At 38.9% G+C, this 25,208-nt stretch overlaps 1 protein-coding gene across 3 annotated transcripts in view; it reads right to left on the bottom strand.

The window, feature by feature from the left end:
- Positions 1 to 25,208, bottom strand: part of Smurf1 (SMAD specific E3 ubiquitin protein ligase 1) — a 93,438-nt gene that overhangs the window by 18,940 nt on the left and 49,290 nt on the right. For 2 of the 3 annotated variants that reach the window (XM_076840124.1, XM_076840125.1), the window contains exons 2-7: positions 5,957 to 5,995; positions 4,766 to 4,874; positions 3,292 to 3,425; positions 3,084 to 3,149; positions 1,759 to 1,834; positions 48 to 289 (exon numbers count right to left, since the gene is read on the bottom strand). In XM_076840124.1, the coding sequence (XP_076696239.1) occupies positions 48 to 289; positions 1,759 to 1,834; positions 3,084 to 3,149; positions 3,292 to 3,425; positions 4,766 to 4,874; positions 5,957 to 5,995 (666 nt within the window). Of the gene's footprint in view, positions 1 to 47; positions 290 to 1,758; positions 1,835 to 3,083; positions 3,150 to 3,291; positions 3,426 to 4,765; positions 4,875 to 5,956; positions 5,996 to 25,208 lie in introns of those variants that run through there. The other variant, XM_076840126.1, reaches the window with a different exon arrangement.

Here is a 25,208-nt window from a genome sequence, read left to right as displayed (position 1 = left end):
AGCTCCCGCAGGAACTCGATACGAGGGATGTGGCAGTGTCCTCTCACCATAGCCTTCAGGCAGTTCTGGTGACTGGTGGCCATGTGGACGGTTCTGAGGCGTCTGTAGTGAACCTCGGACTTCTGGATTTCTAAGTCGTTGTGCCTGAAGCCTTTGATCTTGACTTGGGGACTCTGCAAACCTGCAGTTCCCTCCACCTGCGGCAGCACCAGTACCATCCGAGTAAGGGGCCGGTTCCTCCATGAAGCAGCTGAGCGGCCTCCCGGGTCCCGAGTCTTCATACACGGTTCTGGAAGGAAGAAAGGCATAACAGGTGTGGGAACTCTGTGGCAGTGTCATGAGACTTGGGCCTTCAAATTCCATCCAATACTGTCACACGTGTGGGTTCTCCTTTCCTTTAACAATTGAGAGAGAGCACCCTGAGTGCTGAGTTTTACACACTCCATCATGTTCTAATTAAACAGGGTGGACTCTTTCTAAGGAACAGGCGGCCAAAAGGAGCCACACTGAAGTGCCACCAGGGCCACCCATAAAGTGCAGCTTACGGTAGAGCTGAATGATGGGGGAAAAAAAAACTACTTTGCACTATAAGGAGCCTGTGGAATGAGATTTCATTTTTCTGGGTTTAAAATCAAATGTAAATTCTCCATTTCGCTTGTTATTTTATTCTCGAATGGAATTCCTAGTTACATAAAATACTGCAATGATTCTAAGTGCTTTTTAAATATAAATTTTTATCCCCTGGGCAATTTTGAAGACAATTTACCTTAAGAGGCTATTTTCCCTTATAAGTACTTGAGAAAAAAAAAAAACTCTTATATTGAAAAATTTCAAATATATACACAAATTGAGAGACTAGAACTATGAGTCCCCTCTCTCCCCCTGCCCCCCAACTCTATGTCCAACAACCAGTGACAACAGCCATCTCTGGGATGCTCTCTGATTCCTCCCCTCATTTCATCCTTAAATATTTCAGCATACACCTCTCAAAGGTAAGGATTTTTCCCATTATCATGACTACACATTAATTTTGAAAAAAAATCAAATACCCGCATTCAAATTTCTTCAATTATCTCATAAATCAGGATCCAAAGTCCTCACGCTGCATTTAGTACCTATGTCTCTATGTCTCTTTTTTATCATTAATTTATAGGTTCTCCTTCCCTCCTTTTTATTTTTTAACTTTTCTTGCAGGATATCTGAAGACCTTGAGCTGTCTGCCCTACAGAATGTCCACTCTGGATTTGCTTATTGCATTTCCTCAGGGCAGAGTAACATTTCCCTGTCCCCTGTGTTTCCAAGAGGTATGTTAACGTGAGATCATCTCTCCTTTGTGATATTGTCAGAAACTACTAATGATTGTTGCCTATTCTGTTAACTGACAGGGGATAGCAAAATTTTGACAGTGACCAATGAGTTTTTTAATATTTTGGGTGTTTTTTTTTTTTTCAGTGTTTTAGGTTCCCCCTTAGTGTCAAGTGTAAACTCATGAATCTTTAATAGATTTGATATGTTTTGATTCATTGCAGTTATAATTCTTATTGATGCTCAAACTGTCCCTTCTTTGGCCAGATGGAGGCTCTCAAATTGGATCCTGAGTTTTTTGGGGCACAACTCCAACAACAAGTCAGTTGGATCATAGTTTTATCCCAAAAGCTGTGTCCAGCACAATGACGTAAAAGAGGAAGGTTACCTTCCTGCACGCTGAGAGCCTATGGGAGCAGAGAGCTTGGCTGGCGACACCAGGGTCATACGTACCCTTCATTTTCTAACAGTCCTCTGCAGTCCACCACCGACCCTCCAGTGCCTATTCTGTCTCGTGTCTGTAAACTGACTAAAACAGAGAAGAACGGCCTTCATTAAAACCAGTGGTGTTTTATACAACAGTAGTACAAAGAGCCATTGCAACTTTATAATTTAGGTACCATAGCAAAAAAAAAAAAAAAAAAAAAACCAAGACATGTGTACACACACACACACACATACACACACACACACATACATACACACACACACACACACACACACATATACACACAGTCCTGTGCTTTCAATATGCTGGATTTTACTCCAGTAGCATACACCACAGCTATCTGGACAGTCCCTGAAAATGTACAGCAGAAAAGGTGATGGGTAAGTTCTCCATAAAGTAACAAAGCAAAATTCAGTTCCTTTAATTTACTTTATCTATTAAGGGAATTATGACTCATGTTTAATAAGGACAACATGCTTTCATTATCTGTAAAATTTAGACCTCAGTATTTACACTCTTGCTTTACTATGAACAACACAACATTTATGAAGTCGTTTCAGTTGTTTCCCACTGGCACATCCCTCCCCCAAATAAAGGAAGAAATCACAAATGGAAAAGCAGTTAAGTGAGAACTTTTTCATTATGATTATGTACGGAACGTGTACGCTCTGTTCATTAGACTTGGCTCAGGTCTACCTAAGACAAAACCCAAAAGATAGGAGTCATAAAGTCACTCTGCTGCTGTGAGACCATTTTCTTTGATTCCTTGCAATGCAAACAGTCATCACCAGCCTTACCTAAAATACTGATAAAAATAGGTATGTAATAGAATGAGCTTCGTAAGAGATAAATCACTTCCTACAGAATGCCAAGAGTCAACACTGTAGCATTAGCACATTTAAATCTTTCTCTCTACATAATCTGATCCTTGACTTTATAATTTACATTATATACGAAATTCATCACAAATCCTCTTTGCTTTTTACATATAAGGGGGGGGCTTCTCAAAGAAACTATGGCCCCAGTTCTTGCATATGTGGCCACCATTCTCAATCCTTGAATAATACAATGACATATTAATTGTCCACTAATGTGATGATCAGAATGACATTTAAAATTATAATCCCAAATCTTTCTGTACATGTGTAAACAAAAGGATGAAGGCAGTTTGATAAAATAAACAACACCACACACGATACAACCTTTCAGAGATGGCCCACATATGGTCTGTCCTTAGAAGTACGTCAATGCCTACGTGTGCTCCTCTGAGGACAAGCTGAGTGTTATGTTCTGTAAGAGCATCCCTTTATACAGACGAGAAAGTTCTTACCCACTATTTGGCCACGAACTGCATCAGTATCTGAGGGATTTAGTTTGCATAGATCCAAACGCTGGTCTGCAAACAAACAATTCAAAACTTAACCCAAGGAACGTTAACTAGGGGGAGGCAGGAATTCTGTATTCAGCATTCAAAAAAAAAAAAGATGCCTCCTAAGCTTTCTTCAGTTGCAATAAGAGGCAGAAGATTTGGTTCTTACAGCCAGTATCTTTTAATCTGCTGATGGCATTGGAGAGCAACCGTACGCAACCCAGGAAGCCAGCTCCCTGTTTCTTGTGAATTTTCTTGTGGTTCCATACGCTGATGGTTATAGAATCTGTTTTCCCAACGTATCTGAAAAGAAAATGCAAACTCGTTTTAATTGTATTTCTGAATTATGATAATATCATTGAAATTTTATGTGATTGACTTAAGAATTCTTATAAAATAAAGCTGACTCTATAGCCTGCATGTGACAGATATTCAATAAATATACCCACTACTAACTATAAGAAGCTGGGGGGAAAGATCATGCCCAGTTATGCGAGAAGCAGGTATAGATCACCCTATGTTCCTATAATGCTATAACAGAGGTTCACTGTATTCTAATACTTCCTTAGGACAGTGACATGTTCATAAGTACTCACCAACTGGGCATAACAAATAAAACTAGTTCATAACAAGGCACTCCTTATAAACTACCAAAAGTATACAAAAAGCACACTAAGACATGAAAGTCCCCCTCATTCTCAGTGTGAGTCAACTATAGAGACCAACTTTCAGGACAAAAGGTTACAATCACTTTCCAAGTCATTTCTGGACCCTTCAAGTAACTGAAACTAAACTTTAGGATATAACTACTACTAAAAATCTGACCCAAATATACACAGTACAATTTGCTAATTAAAAAAAAATAATCAGTATTACTTTGATGAAAGTTTCTTTTGGGTACTAGGGATTAACCCAGGGGCGCTTAACCACTGAGCCATATCCCCAGCCCTTTTTTATATTTTATTTAGAGACAGATTTTCACTGAGTTACTTAGGGCTTCAATAATTGCTGAGGCTGCCTTTGAATTCACGATCCTCCTGCCTCATCCTCCCAAGCCTCTAAGATTATAGGTGTGTACCACGGCGGTCGACAACTTTAATGAAAACGCAAACACAGGTACATGTAAAATAGTGATCTTCAAAGTGCAATTCCATTCTTGAATGAATATACAAAATTGTCTGCTTATATATATTTGATCATGGGCTTATATATGTTGGATTATGCAAAACTAAATTTTATTCTGCAGAAAATTTCTCTGTATTAAAAAAGCAAAATGTTTTCAAAATCAACAGAACTATGTGATCCTAATAATGCATTTTTTTTAGGTTAAAAACTACAACTAGATTTAGGGTTTCACTGAAAAACATGCTCTTTCCTGCTAAAATGACCAGGAGATTGAAAAGTCTGAGGATCATCATTACAGTAAGAAACCATCAAAATCTCTGCAAACACCAAGTGAAAGACCTCCCAAGTACGAAAAGTGTAAAATTTGGTGAGATGTATTTGTTTCACCATTTACTTGTTATCATTCACAAGTTAGCAACCCCACCCCCACCCCACCAACGTTCTTCCCTAAATGCTCCTCTTCCATGGAGACACCCACTCCCTGCTTTCCCTAAGTGGCTCACAGGCCTCCAACTTACAGATCATAGTGCTGGTTCCACTTTGGGTCCAATGTGTTTTTCACAGTGTCGGTTGAGTGGCACTGCCCAGAGCCGTCCACAACAATCTTAGCAAAGGGGTCAGGGAGTCCTAGAGGAGAGAGGACAGCCACACCGGGATGAGAAGAGTCACAGACACCTCTTTCAGGCTAGAGGGAGCTACAAGGTCAGTTAGCAGGGCAGAAGATTGTCCTGGGACTTTATTCTCTGATCTAAGGTTAGTTTCAACTGGCAAAGTAAATGATTGCTATTTAGCTTTCTGAGAGACATCCTGTGTGCTTTCACTCTCTGATGTTTAGAGGACAGAAAACTATAAAAATGGGTTTAAATTCAAATAAATTTCCATCTCTGCTGACCACTAAGGGGGGGTAATTAAATGGAGGGAAAGGTATCTGTAGTTCATTGTATTTATGCTTTCTAAAAATAGTAGTACCCAGAAATCTCAGTCTGTCTTACCTATGGAATGTCTTACCTACCTTAATTTGGTAAGTCCCTAAATATCAGCGTATGAATCAGACAGGTTTATGGGATCAGACAAGTGGTGAAGTGTGAGGGTTCTGGAGATAGACCTGGAAGTGAGCCACGGCTTTGGAGCTTCCCAGATACTTGGATAAAGCCTTTGAGCGTAAGATTCATCTCTAAAGTGTGAATAATACCACTTAAGAGCTGAGCCGTGATCTTGGGAGGATCAGAAAGTGTGAAGAATTTAACACTGCAGGCATCTACTTGATAGTAGGTGAATTTCTTACATTAAGGAGTGATTTCTTCCTTTAGGACTCTCTATTTTTTACAATGCTTTGAATTATGGGTCTTAAAAAATGTGATTTAATTTAGAAAACTGGATTAATAATTCTACTCAAGCCAACTATTTTACAGGAAAATGTCTCATTTATTCTTGGGAAGAAAACACTTTGTTCAACAGAAAGCAAAACCCTCTAAATAAGGAGGCAGAGAGCCCAGGTATGACATGCAGTTTTTATGGTATGATTTAAAAATTCTGTGTTTTTGAGCAAGGGAGTTCCTGCGTGGTAGTTGACTGGGAAACCAAGTTTCTCAAACCATGTATTTTTATTCCAAGGCTTTTAGGGGAGAGAATACACCCAGTGTTTTTTATAAAGGTTAAAATTTCAGAAATACATGATATTATAAGAGCAAAAATGGGTATTTACTTACTGAAGAAGTCTTTCTTTGCAAGGTTCTTGGCACATAATACTAAAAACAAACAAAAAATACTAGGATTAGCATTTATGGACAAGATTTCCACCATCGCTAGTCTGTATTTGCAATAGAAAAACAAAGATTTTAAAGATCATCTTTGCCAATAATTTGTTTTTCAAATTTAGTACCACATTAAACAAAAACCCACCAACGACCTAAAACGTAAAGTACTTTCTCCTCAAATTAGAGACCAACTATAACTAATCTAAAATGCTTTAGTTTAAATTTAAAATTATACTTAAACAGAGCTGGATTTATCAATATGTTCTTAAACTACATAGGAGCCCATAAAAACCAATTCAAAATAAGGAAATAAAGACCTGAAACATTTACCTTTATAGCTAGCTATTGCTAACAACAGCGAAAGGAACCAGGCATTTTTGGTGTTCTGATGAATTCTTTTTTTTTTTTAAAGTGAGGCGCTCTGAACCCAAGGTCTTATACAAGCTTCTTTGACTGGCTTCTTTCCCTCAGCAGGGAGTCTTGGAGGTTTGCCCCCCTAGCATGAGTCAGTGGCCATCCCTCTGTATAACTGAGTAATCCTCTGTATGGATATACCACAACTTCTTTTTTGCTCATTAGCAGATGGACATTGGGTTGTTTCAACTTCTTGGCTAATTATACATAATCCTGTACCTGCTGTTTTATAGTCATGTTTTCTCTTCATTATAAATCTGTGAGTGAAGTTCCTGGAGGGGCAATAAGGTAACTGCATGTCTAACATTTTGAGGAGCTACCAGGCTGTTCCCCAGTGTCTGCACCATGCTACGTTCCTGCAACTGTGTCTGAGGGCCCCACTCACTCTTCATCCTCCTTAATATTTGTTAGTGTCTCGGTGATTTTCCATCTCTGTGGTTTTGATTTGCATTTCTCTGATGACTGAAGCCTTTGAGCATCTTTTCATGTGCTTATTAGCTATTGGTATGTCTTCTTAGGAGAAATTATTTGTCCATTCTCTTCTCCACTTCTAAAAATCCTTATCAACTATAAGATTATTTTCTCCCATCCTGTAGGTTATTTCTTTCTTTATGGTATCCTTTGAAGCACCCAAGTTTTTAATTTTTAACTAAATCAAATTGATCTATTTTCTTCAGTTGTATGTGCTTTTGATGTCATATCTAAGGCAACTGCCGAACCCAAGGTCTTGAAGATTCACTTCTCCTATATTTTCTTTTAACAGTTTAATGGTCTAGGTGCTGTGGAAACCCAGCCTGGCAGCCCTCGAAACATTAAACATGCCGTTACCTTACTGTCCCCGGGCAACTTCACTCATGTTTATAATGAAGAGAAATCAATCATGTCTAAATAATAACTTGTGTGGGATTATTTATAATAGCTAAGATGCAGAAATAACCCAGATGCTCATTAGCTGACGGATAGGACTCATCTGTTAGCTCTTAACTATTCCTTTAGGTCTAGGATCCATTTTGAGGTTTTTATTTTGTTTTTTTTAAGGATGTGAACTGGTCCAGCTTCATTCTCTAGCCAGGGAATCTCCAGTTGTACCAACACCATTTGTTGAAAAGACTGTTCTTTCCCACTGACTGGTCTTGGCATCCCTGTTGTGGTCTCTGAGTTCTATTTCACCCATCCATAAGTCTCTTCTCATGCTGGGACCACACTCTCTTAATTACTATAACTTTTTAGTAGCATGGATCTTCTATCATTGCTCTTCTTTTTCAAGACTGATTTTGCTATTCTGAATCTGTTGAGTTTCCACATGAATTTTAGAATCAGCCAGTGCCATCTGGGACTCAATGAGGACTGGACTAAATCTGTAGGTGAATTTTGAAAGCACTTATCTTAATAATATGAAATCTCTGTATCCACATGTAATTTCTTCCATTTATTTAAGATCTTTTTTTTCAATACTTTCAGCTTTGTTTTGTAGTTTTCAGAGTATCCATTTTGCACCTCTGTTAAATTTATTCCTATTTTTTTATGCTGCAGCATGATGAATTGTTTTCTTAATTTCATTTTCTGACTGTTCATTGACAATATGCAGAAAAACAATTGATTTTTGTATATTTAACTTGTACCTCACAACCTTGCTGAACTCATTAATTAGCTCTAACACTTCTTTGTGGATTCCTTTGCATTTTCTACATGTGAAATCATGTCATCTGAAAATATATTTATTTCTTTCCAATCTGAATGCCTTTCTTCTCTTGCCTAATTGCACAGTGCCTTCAGTACAATACTGATTACAACTGGTAGAAATTCTTGTCTGTTCTTGATCTTAAACTTCAAATTTTCAATCAGTGGAGCATGTGTGAGCTATTGGTTTTCAATAGATGCCCTTTATTAGGCTGAAAATTTTTTCTTCTATTCCTAGTGTCAGAATTAAATGTTCTAACCATATAATCGTGTGACATTTTGTCAAGTGCTTTTTCTGCATCTACCAAGACTTTCATTCAGTGTTTGCCTTTAACTATTGATAATGTTATTACATTAATTGATTTTCATATGTTGAACCAACCTTATAATTCTGAGAGGAATTCTACTTGATAGTAATTCATAATCCTTTTAATACTCTGCTGTATTCATTTTGCTAGTATTTTGTCAAGGAATTTTGCATTTCTATATCTGCCAGTTCTGGGCCCTCATTTTTGTAATAGCGGGTACCACACTGCTTCTGAATGCAACGACTCCGGTCCCACATTTCAAAAACATTATTCTGTGTTTGTATTTACAAGGCTAGTGGTGTTGTAATTTAATGCTCATTCCAGTGGAATTTGGTTACATCATAAAATGGAGAAGGTCTTAGTAATATTAGCACAAAGTAAATTTTGCCTCAGTTTTGTATAAAGGTCATTTAGGGTCATTCTGAATCTTGTTTAAAGGCATATGATCCCACCTACTAAAATAATTTTGTGGTCTTAAGATATAATTATCTTTGTCTGCTTTAGGAGGTTATAATAATAGAAGATAATTCATTAGACAGTATAAAATTCCACTCTTATCTAGATCTAGCACTCCTTTCTAAACAAATAAGTTTAGGTACCAGTTATGCATGAGGTTCTGGGGATACAACAAAGAATAAAAGAGATATTTATTCTTAGAGAAAATGAAGCTTATTTTCCAGCGGAGATCACTGCACGGTTGCTTCAGCCCAATCTCTGAAGTGCCCCTTGACCTTGGCCACATCCCGTCTCTTGCAGCCCATGATTTCCTAACTACCACCATAGCTCTCCTAACACTGAGGATACGACAAGAACAAATTGCACAATGTTCACTAAACATCTGAAATTGTGGAAGGAAAGTGTCTTGCTCACAAAAGATGGGGTTGTGAGAATGCCACCTGTGGCATCACACACTCCCAGAATGAGCCACAATGACAGAAATTTAGTACTTTATTTTATCTTGAGAAATGTCCTAATTTCAGTCAATTCTTCACTATTTTTCTATCCACCTGCTAGAAACTTCTGCTGTATTTTTTTTTTTACTCTTCCCTCTCTATTTATGTGTCCTATTTTTTCCCCCTTCTGTCTCTAGAATTTGTCCTTTCTTATCTTGATATCCACTCTCCTATCTTTAGTTTCATCTACTCAAAACAGGGCCCTTCTGCCTGAAGCTTCACAAGTCTCCAAGCTGCTGGATCATTCTTTGTTTTTCCCTCTCTTTTTCTTTGGAGACAGGGTCTCCCTGTTACCCAGGTCTAAATTCAAGGGATCCTCCCACCTCAGCCTTCTGAGGAGCTGGCACTCCAGGCCAGTACCATCACACCCAGTGGAGCAATTTTCATGTTCTTAGGCTTAAAAAACCGACCTAATAGCTATGATCTCTGAAACTCTGAAATCTAAAATTCTGCCTGAGTTTTAAGGTTTCCCATTCCCAACAATCACTTTTATTTCCTGTTCTTCCTCATGGTCTAGTTGGGTTTATTCCCCCTTCTGTCCAGCCCAGAGGTTCAGCCTTGCTCCTTAACCCACCTGACAACACCTAGTGAAGCCTCCTTCAGGCCCAAATGACACTCTGTGATCACGTTTCTACTAGGGCCAGACCAAAAAATAAGGACACCATAGTGGAATTTTCACAAGACTGAACTAATGACTTATAAATGAAATGACCTTTTTCCTGAGGTTCTATCTTTCTTTCTTTTTTTAATGTTAAAATATCCTCTCTTTAATGAAATGAGGTAACAAAACCTGTTAATAATTTTAACAATAACTTCGCCAAATAAAATAGTTCACAATATTATATTGATACCTACATCTATATGTTTGGAATGATCTGAAAATTACTATCCTAACCATGGATGATCTAGTCCCTCTTTTTAGTTCAATTTACTTTAAGAACCGTAGAGTTTAGCACTCAACAACTTTCCATGCAGGTTGCTTGTCACCCCAACTAAAGTCCTCTTCGGGAGGAGTCAAAACCTCAAAACATATAAATGGCACATATAAATGTGGCACGGACCATGGGGATTTGATAATGAACTAAAAACAGAAAATAAGCCAAAGAATAACAATGATAGCAACAAAAAACTATGCTATTATTTCCATAGCTTTAAACATCTAAATAAAATGTTGATTTATTAGAAAAGATAACTTACTCACCCAGGAGACCTGTGAACGTGTGTTTGCTATCTACTTGATCTAGCTTTTAGGTCTAAAACTCACTTTTAAAATTTTCTCTGGGGGAAAAAATCCTTTTAGATACAAAAAGGGGTAAGAACAGAATCCCTGCTAAAGAAGGGGATTTTCTGCCTGTGAGTTTTACTACCACGCCACATTCAAGACCACTGGCCCATAGCCATTGATTTGTCCATTCTGATACAAGTGAGGAAATCTTCAGATTTGTATTAGAAGAAAAAAAAAAAAAAACACTGCAGTTATATCAATAGACTCGAAATGCCAAAGAACTCAAGCCCATGCACCTATACCAGAACTAAACTGCATTCTATTATCTGCTCACTAAAATACTTTTTTCCGGTCCTTCTCAATCCACAACTACACACATTCTCAACTCTTCAGGCACCATTACACGATAAGATAATTTTCCTTTTCAGGGGGAACTTGTCTATGTTAACAAAAGAGTCTAGCAATCACCAGCCCACCCTATTGACATCAGAGGGTGGGGTGAGTCTCTGGTAAAGTCTCTGGTAAAGTGAGTAACAATCCTCAGATGGGTTTCCAAAATACATCCTTGCTTAAAATATGGAAGTCATATGCTCATCTTCTATAAGTGTATTTAATTACAAATAAACAACAAATTTATGTCAATTATTGGAAACCAGAGATGTGACAGAGTTCAAATATACCCCAAGCCACGCCGGGTACGCTCCAAGGTCTGAGCTAAGGTGCCTGTCCCTCCACTTATCCCTATGCCGCCTCTAGCAGCAAATACTGTACTACCTGTGCTTCTGCATAGGCTAAAAAGCACTTTTATATACATCACCCTCTAGTTACTCTCAGGATGGGCAAGTGGATGTACAAAGCAGGTGTCCTTTTCTCCCACTTTATGGGTGAAAGTATGATGGCTCAGAAAGCAGGGGGCTGGGTGGTACTCAGAGACAGAGCATTTGCTTAGCATCACTAGGTTCTGGGTTCAAACCCCAGCATTGCACAAAGGAAGGAAGGAAGGGAGAGAGGGAAGGAGAGAGGGAAGGAGGAAGGGAGGGAAGAAAAGGAAAGGGATGGGGAGGGGAGGGGGAAGGGGGGAGGACAAAGAGGAAGGAAGGAAGGAAGGAAGGAAGGAAGGAAGGAAGGAAGGAAGGGAGGGAGGGAGGGAGGGAGGGAGGGAGGGGTGGGGGAGGGGTGGGGGAGGGGAGAGTAAGGAAGAGAAGAAAGGGGAGGGGCCGGGAGAGGAGAGGAAGGGGAAGGTAGAAAAGAAAGAATCAATAGGACTCAGAATCTGACCTAGGTACCTCCTTCCCACCTCCAGCCACTATGCCTTCTTAACCTCTTTCTTGCTCAACACTGTACCCTAGGACGTGGCACATAGAGGTGACTTTAAAAAGATTTGCTGAATATGAATTAGGTAACAGCTTTTTTAAAACTATCCAATTCCCCCCTGGAATATAAACTGCAAGAAGGCAGAGGGTCTGCTCAGCCATTACTCCCACCGTAGAGCAGGGCCTGCCATAAATTAGTGAGTGCTCAATAAATGTGTGTTGAAATCAATGAATAACTGCTTGATCCACTGGAGTGAGTGCGATTGCTCTGCCAGCGCCTCCCCTGTGATCCGCCTGCTACGGCTGCTCCAAGACGCTGCTGCCTGGCAGAGTCACTCTTCAGAGCAACTTGATGCTATTGCGCAAGGTATCCTAGTGACATTTGGCACTAAGAAAAAGAATGCTCTGCTGTTTCAAACTAGAGGTCCTGTTACAATGAGGGGGAAATGAGATATGTGTCAAAAAGAAGTAATGAAGTCCTACAGACATTTGGAACTCTATTTTAATAAACTGTCATGAGTGGACAAAGTCATTTCTACATCTTAAGGGAGAATCTCCAAGGATCTGTGAGGCCATTACAGTCCAAGAAAATTTATAACTGAGGTTCATACTTAATCTTTAAATCAAATCGTACTTTTTTGTCTTGCCTGCAGGGCTGGAGATTGGAACACAGGTCCCCAGGCCTGCTAGGCGAGTGCTCCACCACCATGCTCCATGCCCTTGGCCCCCAAATTTTACTTTAAAAATGTTGCTTCCCCACCCACCATCTGCCCCCACAGACTTCACAGCGTCTCCAGCGGGTGAGCCCTCCTGGTGAAGACAGAAGCCAGGCCCCACAGGAAACAATTTCTAAAGCTGCTGTTCCTTGTTTGATTTCTTCCCAAGTATCACCACCAACCAACACCTTAACTCTGGAAGATAAGAAATGTGTCCCATTTAGAGCCTGTCTCTATAGGACAGTTGATTTTTATATATTTATAAAAATATTTTTATATATTTATTTTTTAGATGTTGATAAATCCTTATTTTATTCATTTATTTATATGTGGTGCTGAGACTCGTACCCAGTGCCACACACATGCTAGGCAAACACTCTACCACTGAGCTACAACCCCAGCACTTTTTTTTTTTTTTAATTAAAGCACTATACATAGTAGTTGGGCTAGCAGTGATAGTTTTGCCAGTCATACATGCATAGATTTGATTCACTCCATTTCAGTCCCTGCCCTCTACCTTCCCTCCCAGTTTTCCTCCTCCTTCTGCTGATCTTCCCTCACTTTATTATTTTTGATTGGTGCCTTTTACATATACATAAAGGTGGAATTCCCTGTGGAATATTCCTATATGCACACAGCATGATTTTATCAAATTCCTTTTGCATTTCCTCCCCTTTCCCCCACCTCCTCCCTCTCTCACAATCTCCTCCTTCTACTCCATTGACCTTCCCTATATCTTTGTGATATTTGATCCCCTCCTTTCTTCCCTTATTTTTCTCTAACTTCCACGTGTGTGAGAAAACATTTGATTCTTGATTTTCTGAGTCTGGTGTATTTTACTTAACATAATGTTCTCCATTTCCATCCATTTTCCAGAAAATGCTATAATCCTATTCCTCTTTCCGGCTGAGTAAAACGTCACTGTGTATATACCCTGTGTTTCCTTAGTCCATTCATCTATGGATGGGCAGCTGGGATGGCTCCATAATTGGTTCCTGGGAATGGTGCTGCTATAAAATGTGGCTGTATCACTACAGTATGCTGATTTAATTCTTCTGGATAAGAACCAAGGAGTGGGATAGCTGGGTCATATGGTGGTTCCATTCCTAGTTTTTTAAGGAATCTCCATAAGACTTCTCAGGGTGGTTGTACTAATTTACAGTCCCACCTACAATATGTGAGTGTATCTTTTCCCACATCTTCACCAGTATTTTTGATAACTGCCATTCTGGTGAGTGTGAGGTGAAAATCTTAGTTTTGATTTGCATTGCCATGATTGCTAGAGATGTTGAATATTTTTTTCATATATTTGTTGCCCACTTATGTTTCCTTTTTTTGGTGGGGGAGTATTAGGGAGTGAAGCCGGGGGTACTCAACCACTGAGCCACATCCCCAGCCCTATTGTGTATTTTTATCTAAAGACAGGGTCCCAATGAGTTGCTTAGTACCTTACTGTTGCTGAGGCTGGCTTTGAACTTGCTATCCTCCTGTCTCAGCCTCCCAAACTGCTTGGATTACAGGCATGCATCACTGTGCCCCTGGCTATTTGTGTTTTTTTTTGAGAAATGTTTGTTTAGTTCTTTTGCCCATTCATTGATAGGGTTATTTTGGATTTGTTGTTGTTGAGATTTTGAGCTCTTTGTGTTTCTCTCTTACATAAACCTGATGGGATATTTCTCAATCATGTTGGAATAGAACAAGCCATCAAAGGTCAGGGCCATTTTACAGATGGAAATATTTCCTCGCCTTGAACCATAGGAAAAGTTAGATTCACATTGACAAAGTTTTGCCTAAATACTTACAATCCAAAAGCAACCAGTTCCTAGGTCACTTACTTCTTTAATGCTGTCTCCCTATATGTTTATCTTCCCTTTCTATTGTCCCTTATTCAAAGGCTGTATAGATGACAATGTTTCTTAATTCTAACAATTCCTTCCCCAAGTATCTCCTGAAAATATCATGGTAACTTTACCACCAGGAACTAAGCATTTTGCAATTTGAGCCTCCAACACTACCCTGGAGAGTAGAACTTCCCACACCACTGTGGGCACAGGCATCTGCCAGAAACACTCAATAAAACTTATCAATGGATAAGTTTGGAAATTTTGTTTCATGAAAAATTTTAAATGCAATCTAGTTTCCTTTAGTGTAACTAATAATAGTAGCTAAAATTCAAATTCTTATGATGTAAACAGACACTACATATGCATGATCATGTTTACTTGACATCACAATTCCATGAGTTAGTTATTCATAAGAAAACATGACCAACTACAGTCACAGAAAAAGCTGCTGCTTCTGAGTAGTGAATCTATTTGTGCTTTTTTTGGTATCGGGGATTGAACCCGGGGTGCTTAACCACTGAACCACATCCCCAGCCCTTTTTCATATATTTTATCTAGAGAAAGGGTCTTGCTGAGTTACTTAGGGCCTCGCTACATTGCTGAGGCTGGCTTTTGAACTATCGATCCTCCCACTTCAGCCTCCAAAGCCGCTGGGGTTACAGGCTTGCGCCACCATGCCCAGCTCTATTTGTGTATTTAACCAACAGTTACCAATCACCGACCACACCTGGAGCTCCTTTCTAAGCTGAGGAGCACAGGAACAAAAGCCTGTACTGGGGCTACTGCCCCTGCAGGAGGGTTTGGCTCTTAAGCAAACTGAACACACATCACTCACTTTTTAACTTTTCCTAACTGCTTTAAATTGACTTCTCAAGCTCAGAATATCCTCCCAAGGTTGTACAGTATAAAACTAAACCTTTCCAGAAGAAAATGAACTGTAACTCCCAAAAGTCTGCCACTAGGTAAACTGAATTTGAGCTTCACCCTAGAAGGGAACTGAATTAAATCTATCAACAGGAAACAATTCAGAGTGAATGGGAGAAGAACTCTACAAAATCCAAACATCCTCACTCTTAAAGACTTATCCATATAAATAAAGCTCTGTTCTTAAGATGCAGCCACTTTAAACAAGGTGATTTAGCTGAGAATAAAGGAAAAACTGAGGATTTAGTGGAGAAAACGCTAGAATTGAGAAAAGAAGTCATAATAATCAGACCAGACAAAACATGCAGGCAAGGGGGAGGGAGGCGGATGGGAAAGAGGAAACCACGAATTGAACTTGACCAAATCATGCTATTACATATATGAACATGCCGCAGTGAATTCCACCTTTATGTGTATCTACAAAGTGCCAATTAAAAGAAAAAATCAATCAATAAACAGAAGGAAAGCCAGTAGAGTGAAGGAAGGAGACCAGGGAGGAAGAGGGAAAGAAGAAATAAATAAGTACTATTAGCATTTTCTCTCTTTTCGTCCCCGTCTTGCCAAAATAAGACATTATTAATGTCACATGTGGGAAGACCAACAGAAAATCTGAAGTGAAAAACCCAGAAAATACATAATCTTCTAAAACAAAGTCCTTATTTCTTTCCTATTTATTACTTTATAGTGCTAGGTTCTATAGCACTGAAGTATTTAATGATGTTATTTTTGCATGCTTTCATCATAAAATAGTTTGTAATTATTTATCATCGTTCAGGGAGTGGTATAAAGTCAGGGTAAAATAAGGCTCAATTTAGTGGAGAAAAATAACAACTCAGAAACAATAAGCAACTGCTTAAGGTGATCCAGCAAAATCAGTGATGGGGATAAGAAATGTTCAATCTCAAGAATGAAAAAACATAGTTCAGTGAATTATGCTACTGCATCAAGACCACTGAGCATTTAGAGTAAGACAATGTATGACAACATTAAAACTTCCAAATCAGTGTGGCCTACAATGAATTCATTTAATCATTAAAACTTTTTAAAAAATCAATCATTTCACATATAAATAAAAAAAATAATTAAAAAAAAAAACACCTCAATCATGACCCAGCAATTCTACCTCTAGGAAGGTATTCACATGTTTACCTTGTAGTGAAAGGGTCACGGCAGCACAGTCCACAATTGCCAAAGCCTAAGAACCAAAGGGCACAGGAGCCAGCTGATAGAGCTACCAATGGTCAATGCTGGAACATTCTGATCAATACAACAAAGTGATACTGAGCTATAACTTGAATATAAAAATCAATGTCCATGAGTGCTTACTGATATTAACAAATGACTGAGTAAATTAATAATGGGGGAGAAGAGACAAGGCCAATGTGCAGAGAACTCCAAATCAATTATGCTATGGGCTGTCACAGTGACTGCCTTCTAGAGAGTTCAGAGGGCAAAAAAGAATAACTTTGTAATGGAGAGAAGTAACAAACACTGCCTCTGCCAGGTGATCAAGGTATCAACAGTGTTAAGTCACATCAGTAGTATGTATCATGACATACTGTGATGAAAATGGCACTCCCCCTCTGTGACCTTCCTTTCCACCTCTGTCTAACCATGAGAAAAAAACACCAGATGCCAACTGAGGAACATTCTACAAAATACCTGACCAGGACTTCTCAAAACTGCCAAGTTCATCAAAATCAAGGAAAGTCTGAGAAACTGTCTCTGCTAAGAGGAGCATAAAGATGCACCACAACTAAGTGTAATGCCATATCCAGGATGGAATGGTGAAGCAGAAAAAATTATCAGGTAAAAGTAAGAACACTAGAATAAAATATGGACTTCAGCAACAAATTGGTATTACTCTATTAATTTTATCAAATGTACATCATTGATGTTAGATGTTAATAACTGGGGAAACTGTGTGTGTGTGTGTGTGTGTGTGTGTGTGTGTGTGTGTGTGTGTAAGGGTACTAGGGAAACTCCCTATATTATCTTTGCCATAATTTATAAGTCTAAAACTGTTCTAAAAAGGAAGCCTCTTGATAAGAAATTAAAACAAACAACAACAAAAAAAGGTTTAAAAAACCCCACTATGTAACACTGTAACCCCTTTTTTTGGTAAAACTATGCCTGTGAGCCTAGATTAATTGTATTATCTGGGGCAATATAGATGCTAATATGGTAAAGTTTATTTTATTCCTTCATCCAGCTGTAATCTTTAAATTTCCTTCAAAGAATGACGATATGAAAAACACTGAGGAAGAAAAATAAAATCTTACTTTGCAAATTGAAATACTAGTGACTGTGTGGTAGAGACTGTGACGCCAGCAGCGGGGACTCTCAATGCACTTCCCAGCACAGTGGCTGATGCGAGCTGGTGTTCACCTTCCACTCCTTGTTGAGATATTAACATGCCACTTGTGGTTTTCACCACGGGCTGATGTGGCATTTTTCCAGATAGGTACATAAGTATGTTAGCAGAGAAAGTAACAAAAAAGCAAAAAACTGAAGTCAGCCATAGCATGAAATACAAAGCTTCAAATACAATCTTGAACATGAACTTCTTCAAAAATCAATCCACAAAATAGTTTTCACAGAGCCCTGAAAGTTCAATTCCTCTGCTAACTGCACTGCTACCTGGAATCTTGTGCCTTAGCATCACATTGACAGCCTAATTTCTGACTTCCAACCTGAACAAAACAGACAGATGAGGAGCCCGAGACTGACAAACTGAACACCTGCCGCAGTCCATCTCTTCCTTGCAATCCCAAGAGGAATGAGAGGTAAACCACACAAATCTGCTCTGCACCAACTCTCCTGGTGCCTCCAGGTGGAAGCAGGTATGCTGAGGCTCAGGAGAGGACACTAGACCCATGAGAGGCCACTGGAGGGCTGGTTTGGAGCACGAGAAATACAACATCAGGTGCAGCCAGGATCTTAGTTGCTCGGGCACCATTCACCCCAGGAGGCCAGCAACCTGGGGCCAGGTTTTGAATTCAGCTCCAAGACTGAGCCCAGAACTTTGGTTCTGGGACACAGCACAGTGGTCCTAGGCAGTAGGGTAACCAAAGGACACAGAGTGCCCAGGGCATGGAGCAACAGCCCCACCACAGGACATCTCTACCTCCTCTTGCATCCCCTACACCTGGACTGAGAAGCAGGAAATTCCGGCAGTAAGAGTGAACTTAGAACTAAGAGTCACCAAATGTCTACAGGAAGTCACCTCATGAAAGGGAAAAATAAACAATAAAAGTGTTTTTCTCCTAAAACAGATAATTCATATTCTCTTTAAACATTCATGAAATTAAAAAAAGTTGACCACATATCAAACTATAAAGGAAGTTTTAACAAATCTCCCAACCTGAGAAACAGTCTGCCTTCATTCACTAAATGTAATTATTTAAAAAAATCCACACCAAATATATGTTCAAAATAAATCCACACAACAGGAAAATTTTAAACAGTCTGATATAGCTCTTGGATTAAAGAGAAAGTCAAAGTAGGAATCAGCAAATTAAGAATTCAATGAAAAATTCTATATTAAAATGTACAGACTTAAAATTCCTTCATTAAAAATCCAGAAAGATGGACAACAGATGAACTAAGTTTTCAGTTTGAGGATAGAATCTCACAGCATTTGCAGAATCTTACTAGAGGGAAGAGTTCTCAATATGATTTCTTTACTACCTAGAACACTAACGTGTGTACTGTTGCATATTTCCCTGTTTACCTTCATTTTAAACTAGGGTGAAAATAAACAGGATTGATTTTTCAAAATAGTTTCAAATTTTTCAAAGAAGTTTTTAGTAGGAAGCAATGTCTCTAGTGGGGACACATGTATCTAGAGATATGGTTAATAACTAATGATAATAACTGCTAATATTTATTGAGAGCTTATTATGTGCCTTGAGCATTTTTTTTCTTTTTTCTATTTTTGGTTCTGGGGATTGAACCCTGGGGTGCTTTACCACTGAGCTACATTCCCAACCCTTTTTATTTTTTGAGACATGATTTTTGCTAGTTAGTTAGTTGGTTGGTTAGTTAGTTTGTTAGTTTCCTGAGGTTAGTCTCAAACTTGAGATCCTCCTGCTTCAGCCTCCCATGTCTCTGGGATTATAGGCCTGCACCACCGCACAGGGTGCCAAAAACTGTTAATAGCACTTGACAGACTATATTTTGTCTAATCTTCACAACAAATAAGGAAATCAAGGTTAGGTGAGATTAAATTACTCCTCTAAGACCACACAACTCGTGAGAAGAACCCCCTGGAACTGTCTGATGCCGGAGCCCATGCTCTCTACCTCATCACACAGTGTTTTTTGAAAAGGTGTAATTATGGTGACAAATTGACATGCAACATAAGGAAGCCAGAAGGCTGTAAAGAAACATATTTTTTAAGAAAGCAAACAAATACGACTTAAAAAATAAAATAAAATGGGAACTCTGCTAAGTCCTGCCTATAACTAGAAACAAGTATATATCTTTTTTCAACAATGTTTTATAGATATTAGTATATGTGGCTGTGCTTTTTTGAATTTTTTCACTTTTAAATTCTAGAATTCTATTTTATTCTTTTTAATGCTATTTTAAATGAGTTTTAATTTTTTTCAGTCTCAATAGATTAATGAGAGAAAAATCTCATTTTTAGTAGATTGTACAGGGATGCAAGAGTGGGGGGCATGAGGGGACTTGGAGTAACAGCAACTACATACAGACTTTCTTTGGGGGTGATGAAATGATCTGTGACTGTGGTGATAATTTTAGAATATACTAAAAAGGACTGTCTGGTTGCTGCTATTGATGCATAACATACTGCTATTATTGGTCTTTTTATATAAATATAAGTATATATACATATATATAAAATTTGAATTTTTGGAAACTTTAGCTGTGCTGTCAACTTTGGAAAAAGTATCCCAGTTTACCGTGTTGAGTTGGCATGGTACGGAAATAAACAGCCATATTGGTCTAGAAACATTAAACTTATTTGTTTTCCATTTGTACAGGGTAACGCACTGCATTAAATGTACACGGCCTTATCTTCATGAATTTGATTACAGAAACTAATATTTTTAAATAATGAAAAAAAAGGACTGCATGGTACTTGAACGGGGTACTTTTTGTTGTATGATGTGTAGATAGATATAGACAGATATGTAGATAAATCTATCTCAATAAAAAGGTCAGCATTCTGTTAAGTAGATGAGGCACTCTTGAGCATTTCATACTGCTGCATTTACCCAGTGGGAAAAAGTTCCACTTTATAAGACCAGTGTCAAATGTCAAGAAGACATTGAGAAGATACTGGTGATTTACTCAGGAGCATTAATTCCTGTTACATTTGTCTGAGGCAAAGTTTGATGTGACTGCCATGATATTAAACGAGGAGGGAAGCGGTGGGGGCGGGACCTGTATTGCTGTAAATTATTAAATGGACCGTTGATCTAATACACGTTAGATTGACAAATAAAATAACTTGCCTATTAAGCAAACCAAATAAAGTCTTGAGCAATGATTTCAAAATTCCGGAAAGAGTCTCTCAAATAAAATCTCTGCTTCCCATGTTAAATTATTTTTCAGACATTATCAAAATGTCTGACTTTTCAAGGACTTCACTGTCTATAAACTGCTTTTTTTGGAGTTCAAAGCACAAAACCCAATTTCTCTGGATCTGTTTTACCAACTTCATCATCCAAATGTGGTTTACTTAACAGTTCACAGACCACAACATAGCAATTTGTCCTCTGGACCTTTGTGTTGTGTGTTGTCCCTTTCTATGACATCTAGCCCATGTGTGCACACAGCACATGACAGGGACTTGATCACCATCTGCAGCACATGCTCCTTGCTGACCTACTCGAGCCTCTGCTAAGCACTTCACCTGCATTACCTCTCACACCCCCTCCGCAAACCCACTGAAGAAACCAAAGGTTTGAGGGTCATCGGCCAGAGGCTGCTCACACAGAACCACTACTTTGGTGACTGAAATCCTGTTCATTCAGGTTCCAGCTCCAATCCTATCTCTTCCCTGATCTTGAGGGCCAACAATGGCTTCTCTCTCTGAAATGCTATGCTAAGTACTTCCTGTCTTTGACACATCAATCTACGCTACCTAGAATATTTTAAGTAGACTTCCATTTTTAGGGCAGTTTTAGGTTCCTAACAACTAAGCAGACAGTACAGGGAGTTCCCACACACTGCCTGCCCCCACAAGCACAGCCTCCCACACCATCAGCAGCCCACGCCAGCTGGTACATTTGTCACAATCAACACATTATGATCATGCCAAGCACCTAGTTAATGTTAAGGTTCGCTCTTGGGGTACATTCTGTGGGTTATGACAAGTGTATAATGACATTTATGCCACCTTCTAGTTTCATCAAGAACAGTTTCACTGTCCTAAAAATCTTCTGTGCCTCTATCCAGTCATCCCTTCCTTACCCTGAAGACTTTGACAACCATTTTTTTTAAACTATCTCTATACTTCTGTCTTTTCAGAATGACTCATAGTTGGACATATACAGTATACAGCCTTTTCAGAGGGCCTTTGTTCACTCAGAATTCTTACAAATCAACAGTAAAAGACAAATAATTGAATTAAAATACAGGCAAAGAATCTAAACAGACATTTCTCCAAAGATGATATACAGATGACCAATAAGTTCATAAAGATGTTTGACGTCATCAGCCATTGGGGCAAAGTGAACCAAAACTACAATGAAATATCAAGATGGCTAATACTGCCAGGCAAGGTGGCACATGCCTGTAATCCCAGTGGCTCAGGAGGCTGAGGCAGGAGAATCACGAGTTCAAAGCCAGTCTCAGCAATGGCGAGGCCTGAGCAACTCGGTGAAACCCTGTCTCTAAATAAAATACAAAACAGGGCTGAGGATGTGGCTCTGGGAATGTCGAGTGTACCCGAGTAGAGTATAATTCCCAGTATCCCCCCCCACCAAAAAAAATTAAAAGGGCTGGGGATGTGGCTCAGTGGTTAAGCACTCCTGGGTTCAATCCCTAGTACCAAAAAATGATAATAAAGGGTGAGTTTCATGGAGTAATAATTGTATATCAATAAAAAAATTGTAACAATGATCTGAAAACTAATATCATCAGTATCTGTTTCTCATACAACAAATCCCCTCAATCTTAGCTGACCTTAATGGGGAGCTATAAGTTAGGGTTCAAATGTCACGCTATATGGAATAACAGGTGTTAAATTCTTTAAACAGGAATAAAAAGACAACAGTCATCAATTATAAAAGGAGTAGACGACATAGTGTCCTCCCTATGAGAGTTTATAGTTGAGCTAGACAGACCAAAAATCATTGCCAAGAAAACCAAACAATAGTGCATAGCAGCTTGCTTCTGCTAACCAAGCTCAATTGCTCATTAAGTCCTATCAATTCATCTTTTGTAATATCTTTTAAGTCTATTCTTCCTAGTCCTGCTGCTATTTGCTCAGTTCCAGGCAACTCTCATCTCGTGTCTGGATTATTACAATAGGTGCTGGCATCTCTTTGCTCTAATTCATTTTCAACATGAAATAATTATTTGTTGGATAAGTGAATAAAATACTCTTCATTAGATAACTCCCCTATACATAAGGCTCTGAGCTCAGCATCACTTACAAAATAAAACAGAAATTCCTAAAATAAGCAATGTTTTTGAAAAGATTATAAACTTCTGGCATTTAGCACTTAAAATCCGCCTCACCCTATCCCACCCTCTTTCTGACCTCATCACCCATCATTCTCAAAAGCCTGGGGCAGACGGCCATGTGCATGTCCCCAGAGCTCCCACGTGCATTTTCTATGTGCTCCTTTGCTTAGAGCTCCACCCCCTCCCTCTCGCTACCCAGGCCTGTAAGTCTCTCTTCTCTGATCACCTGTCCCTTACTGCCCTGAAAAGTTCTTCACTTTTTTTTTTTTTTTTTTTTTTTTAGTTACCTAGACAACTCTCCAAAAAGATTTTAATGACAGGGTTGGATCCAAGATAATGAACAGACATATGCAACCAAATTTCAAAATGAGCAGCCCAGGAATATTATGAGAATTCAGAGAAATATTATTATCATAGGAATGATTAGGAAGTTTGATTTTTTTTCTATTTTTTATTTATTTATGTATTTTGGTGGAGCTAATAAGACAGGCTGGGTTTCCAGGGGCAGGTGGGACAGCATGGCACATCCCAGGACTCAAGTTTCAATCACTTGCAGGCTTTCGGATAGATGGAGACACTGACAAACTCAGTCTTTAAAATAAAACCAACTCATTTTGTCTTCAGAAGCCTTTCAAAATGTTATACGATTCATCAAAATCAAGTTGGAAAGTAGCATGATCCACTCAGTTGGAGGTTTGCACTGGCAGAGTCCAAGGTTCGAGCTTTCCATTTGTTACTCACTTATAATAGGATATTGGGTTAACTTCTCTGTAAACCCTCCTATATAGACCTTTTATCATATGACTATTTTCTGCTTACTTAACTTGAACCTCCAAATAGATAATGTATATGGTAGAAAGGGGCTCATTCATCATATTAATAAAATATCACAAAGGCCAAAAAGCACATACTGCCTTCATAGGACAGCATTTAAAAGAAAAGGACTTATTTCCTAGGACCATGAAATTATGAATCCTCATAACTACAGAAAAACTGTTTCAAAAACAATGAAGTTGTGAAAGTCAGTTTGGAAAGAGATGAAAACAGGTGGGAAACTGTTGATGTTTGTCACATGCACTACTTTACTCCAGCAGAAACATGCAAAAATGCTGTGACAGTGTTTGCCCTCTGTGGACTAAACCATAAGGTGCTGGGTGCGATCAAAGATGTTTGGAGAAGCATGAAACCAAAGCTCTTTAGAAAGGGATCCTCCACTAACTGATGAAGATCAGCTTAGGAGCTGGGTACTTGTCCCTTCCCTTCCCCATAGCAGAGTGGGGCACAGGCTGTGGGGACCCCATTTTTCCTCCCCCATGAATCCACACCCTTACGTCAATTACAGAGGGGAAAGACCAGGGCAAGGGCAGAAGGGAGGAGAACGCATTATATTTGGGGAGGAAAATAAAATTAACCCTCTCTGTCTTCTGTTCTGAAGTATTAAATACAGCAACCCCCACTTACCCAAGGTTTGTTGTCTAAGGTTTCTGTTACCTGAGGTCAACCACAGCCCCAAAATGCTAAATGGAAAATTCTGTATTTTGAGAGAGAGCCCACCTTCACAAAACTTTTATTACAGAATATCATTATAATTGCTTCATTTTATTATTACTGGTTAATCTCTCACTGTGCCTAATTTACAAATTAACATTGACCACAGGTATGGGAAAAGTGCAGTCTATGCAGGATTGGTAATACCCTTGGTTATGGGCATCCACTCAGGACCTTAGAACATATGCCATGCGGATCAGAGGGAACTACTGGATCCCAGGATTTATTATTAAATGCTCAATTTGTGACATGGCACCATGGTGCACACCTGTGATCCCAGTGGCTGAGGAGGCTGAGTCAGGAGGATCCCAAGTTCAAAGCAAGCCTGGGGAACAGCGATGCTCTTAGCAACTGCGTGAGACCCTGTCTCTAAATAAAATACAAAATAGGGCTGGGAATGTGACTCAGTGGTTGAGTGTCCCTGAGTTCAATCCCTGGTACCAAAAACAAAACAAAACAACATGCTCAATTTGCAATAGAAAAAAAAAAACAAAACAGTAGAATGTAAGTAAGCTGTTGGAAACTCCTGTGTTTAATTTCAATTTTCCTTTCTAGCCACCAATAAAAGAATGTTCAATGAAAACTTTAGTATTAAAATACTTTTCTTAATGCAAAAT

The sequence above is a fragment of the Callospermophilus lateralis genome, chromosome 19 (genome assembly GCF_048772815.1).
Source record: "Callospermophilus lateralis isolate mCalLat2 chromosome 19, mCalLat2.hap1, whole genome shotgun sequence".
Classification (NCBI taxonomy): domain Eukaryota; kingdom Metazoa; phylum Chordata; class Mammalia; order Rodentia; family Sciuridae; genus Callospermophilus; species Callospermophilus lateralis.
This window is presented reverse-complemented; position numbering and strand designations above follow the sequence as displayed.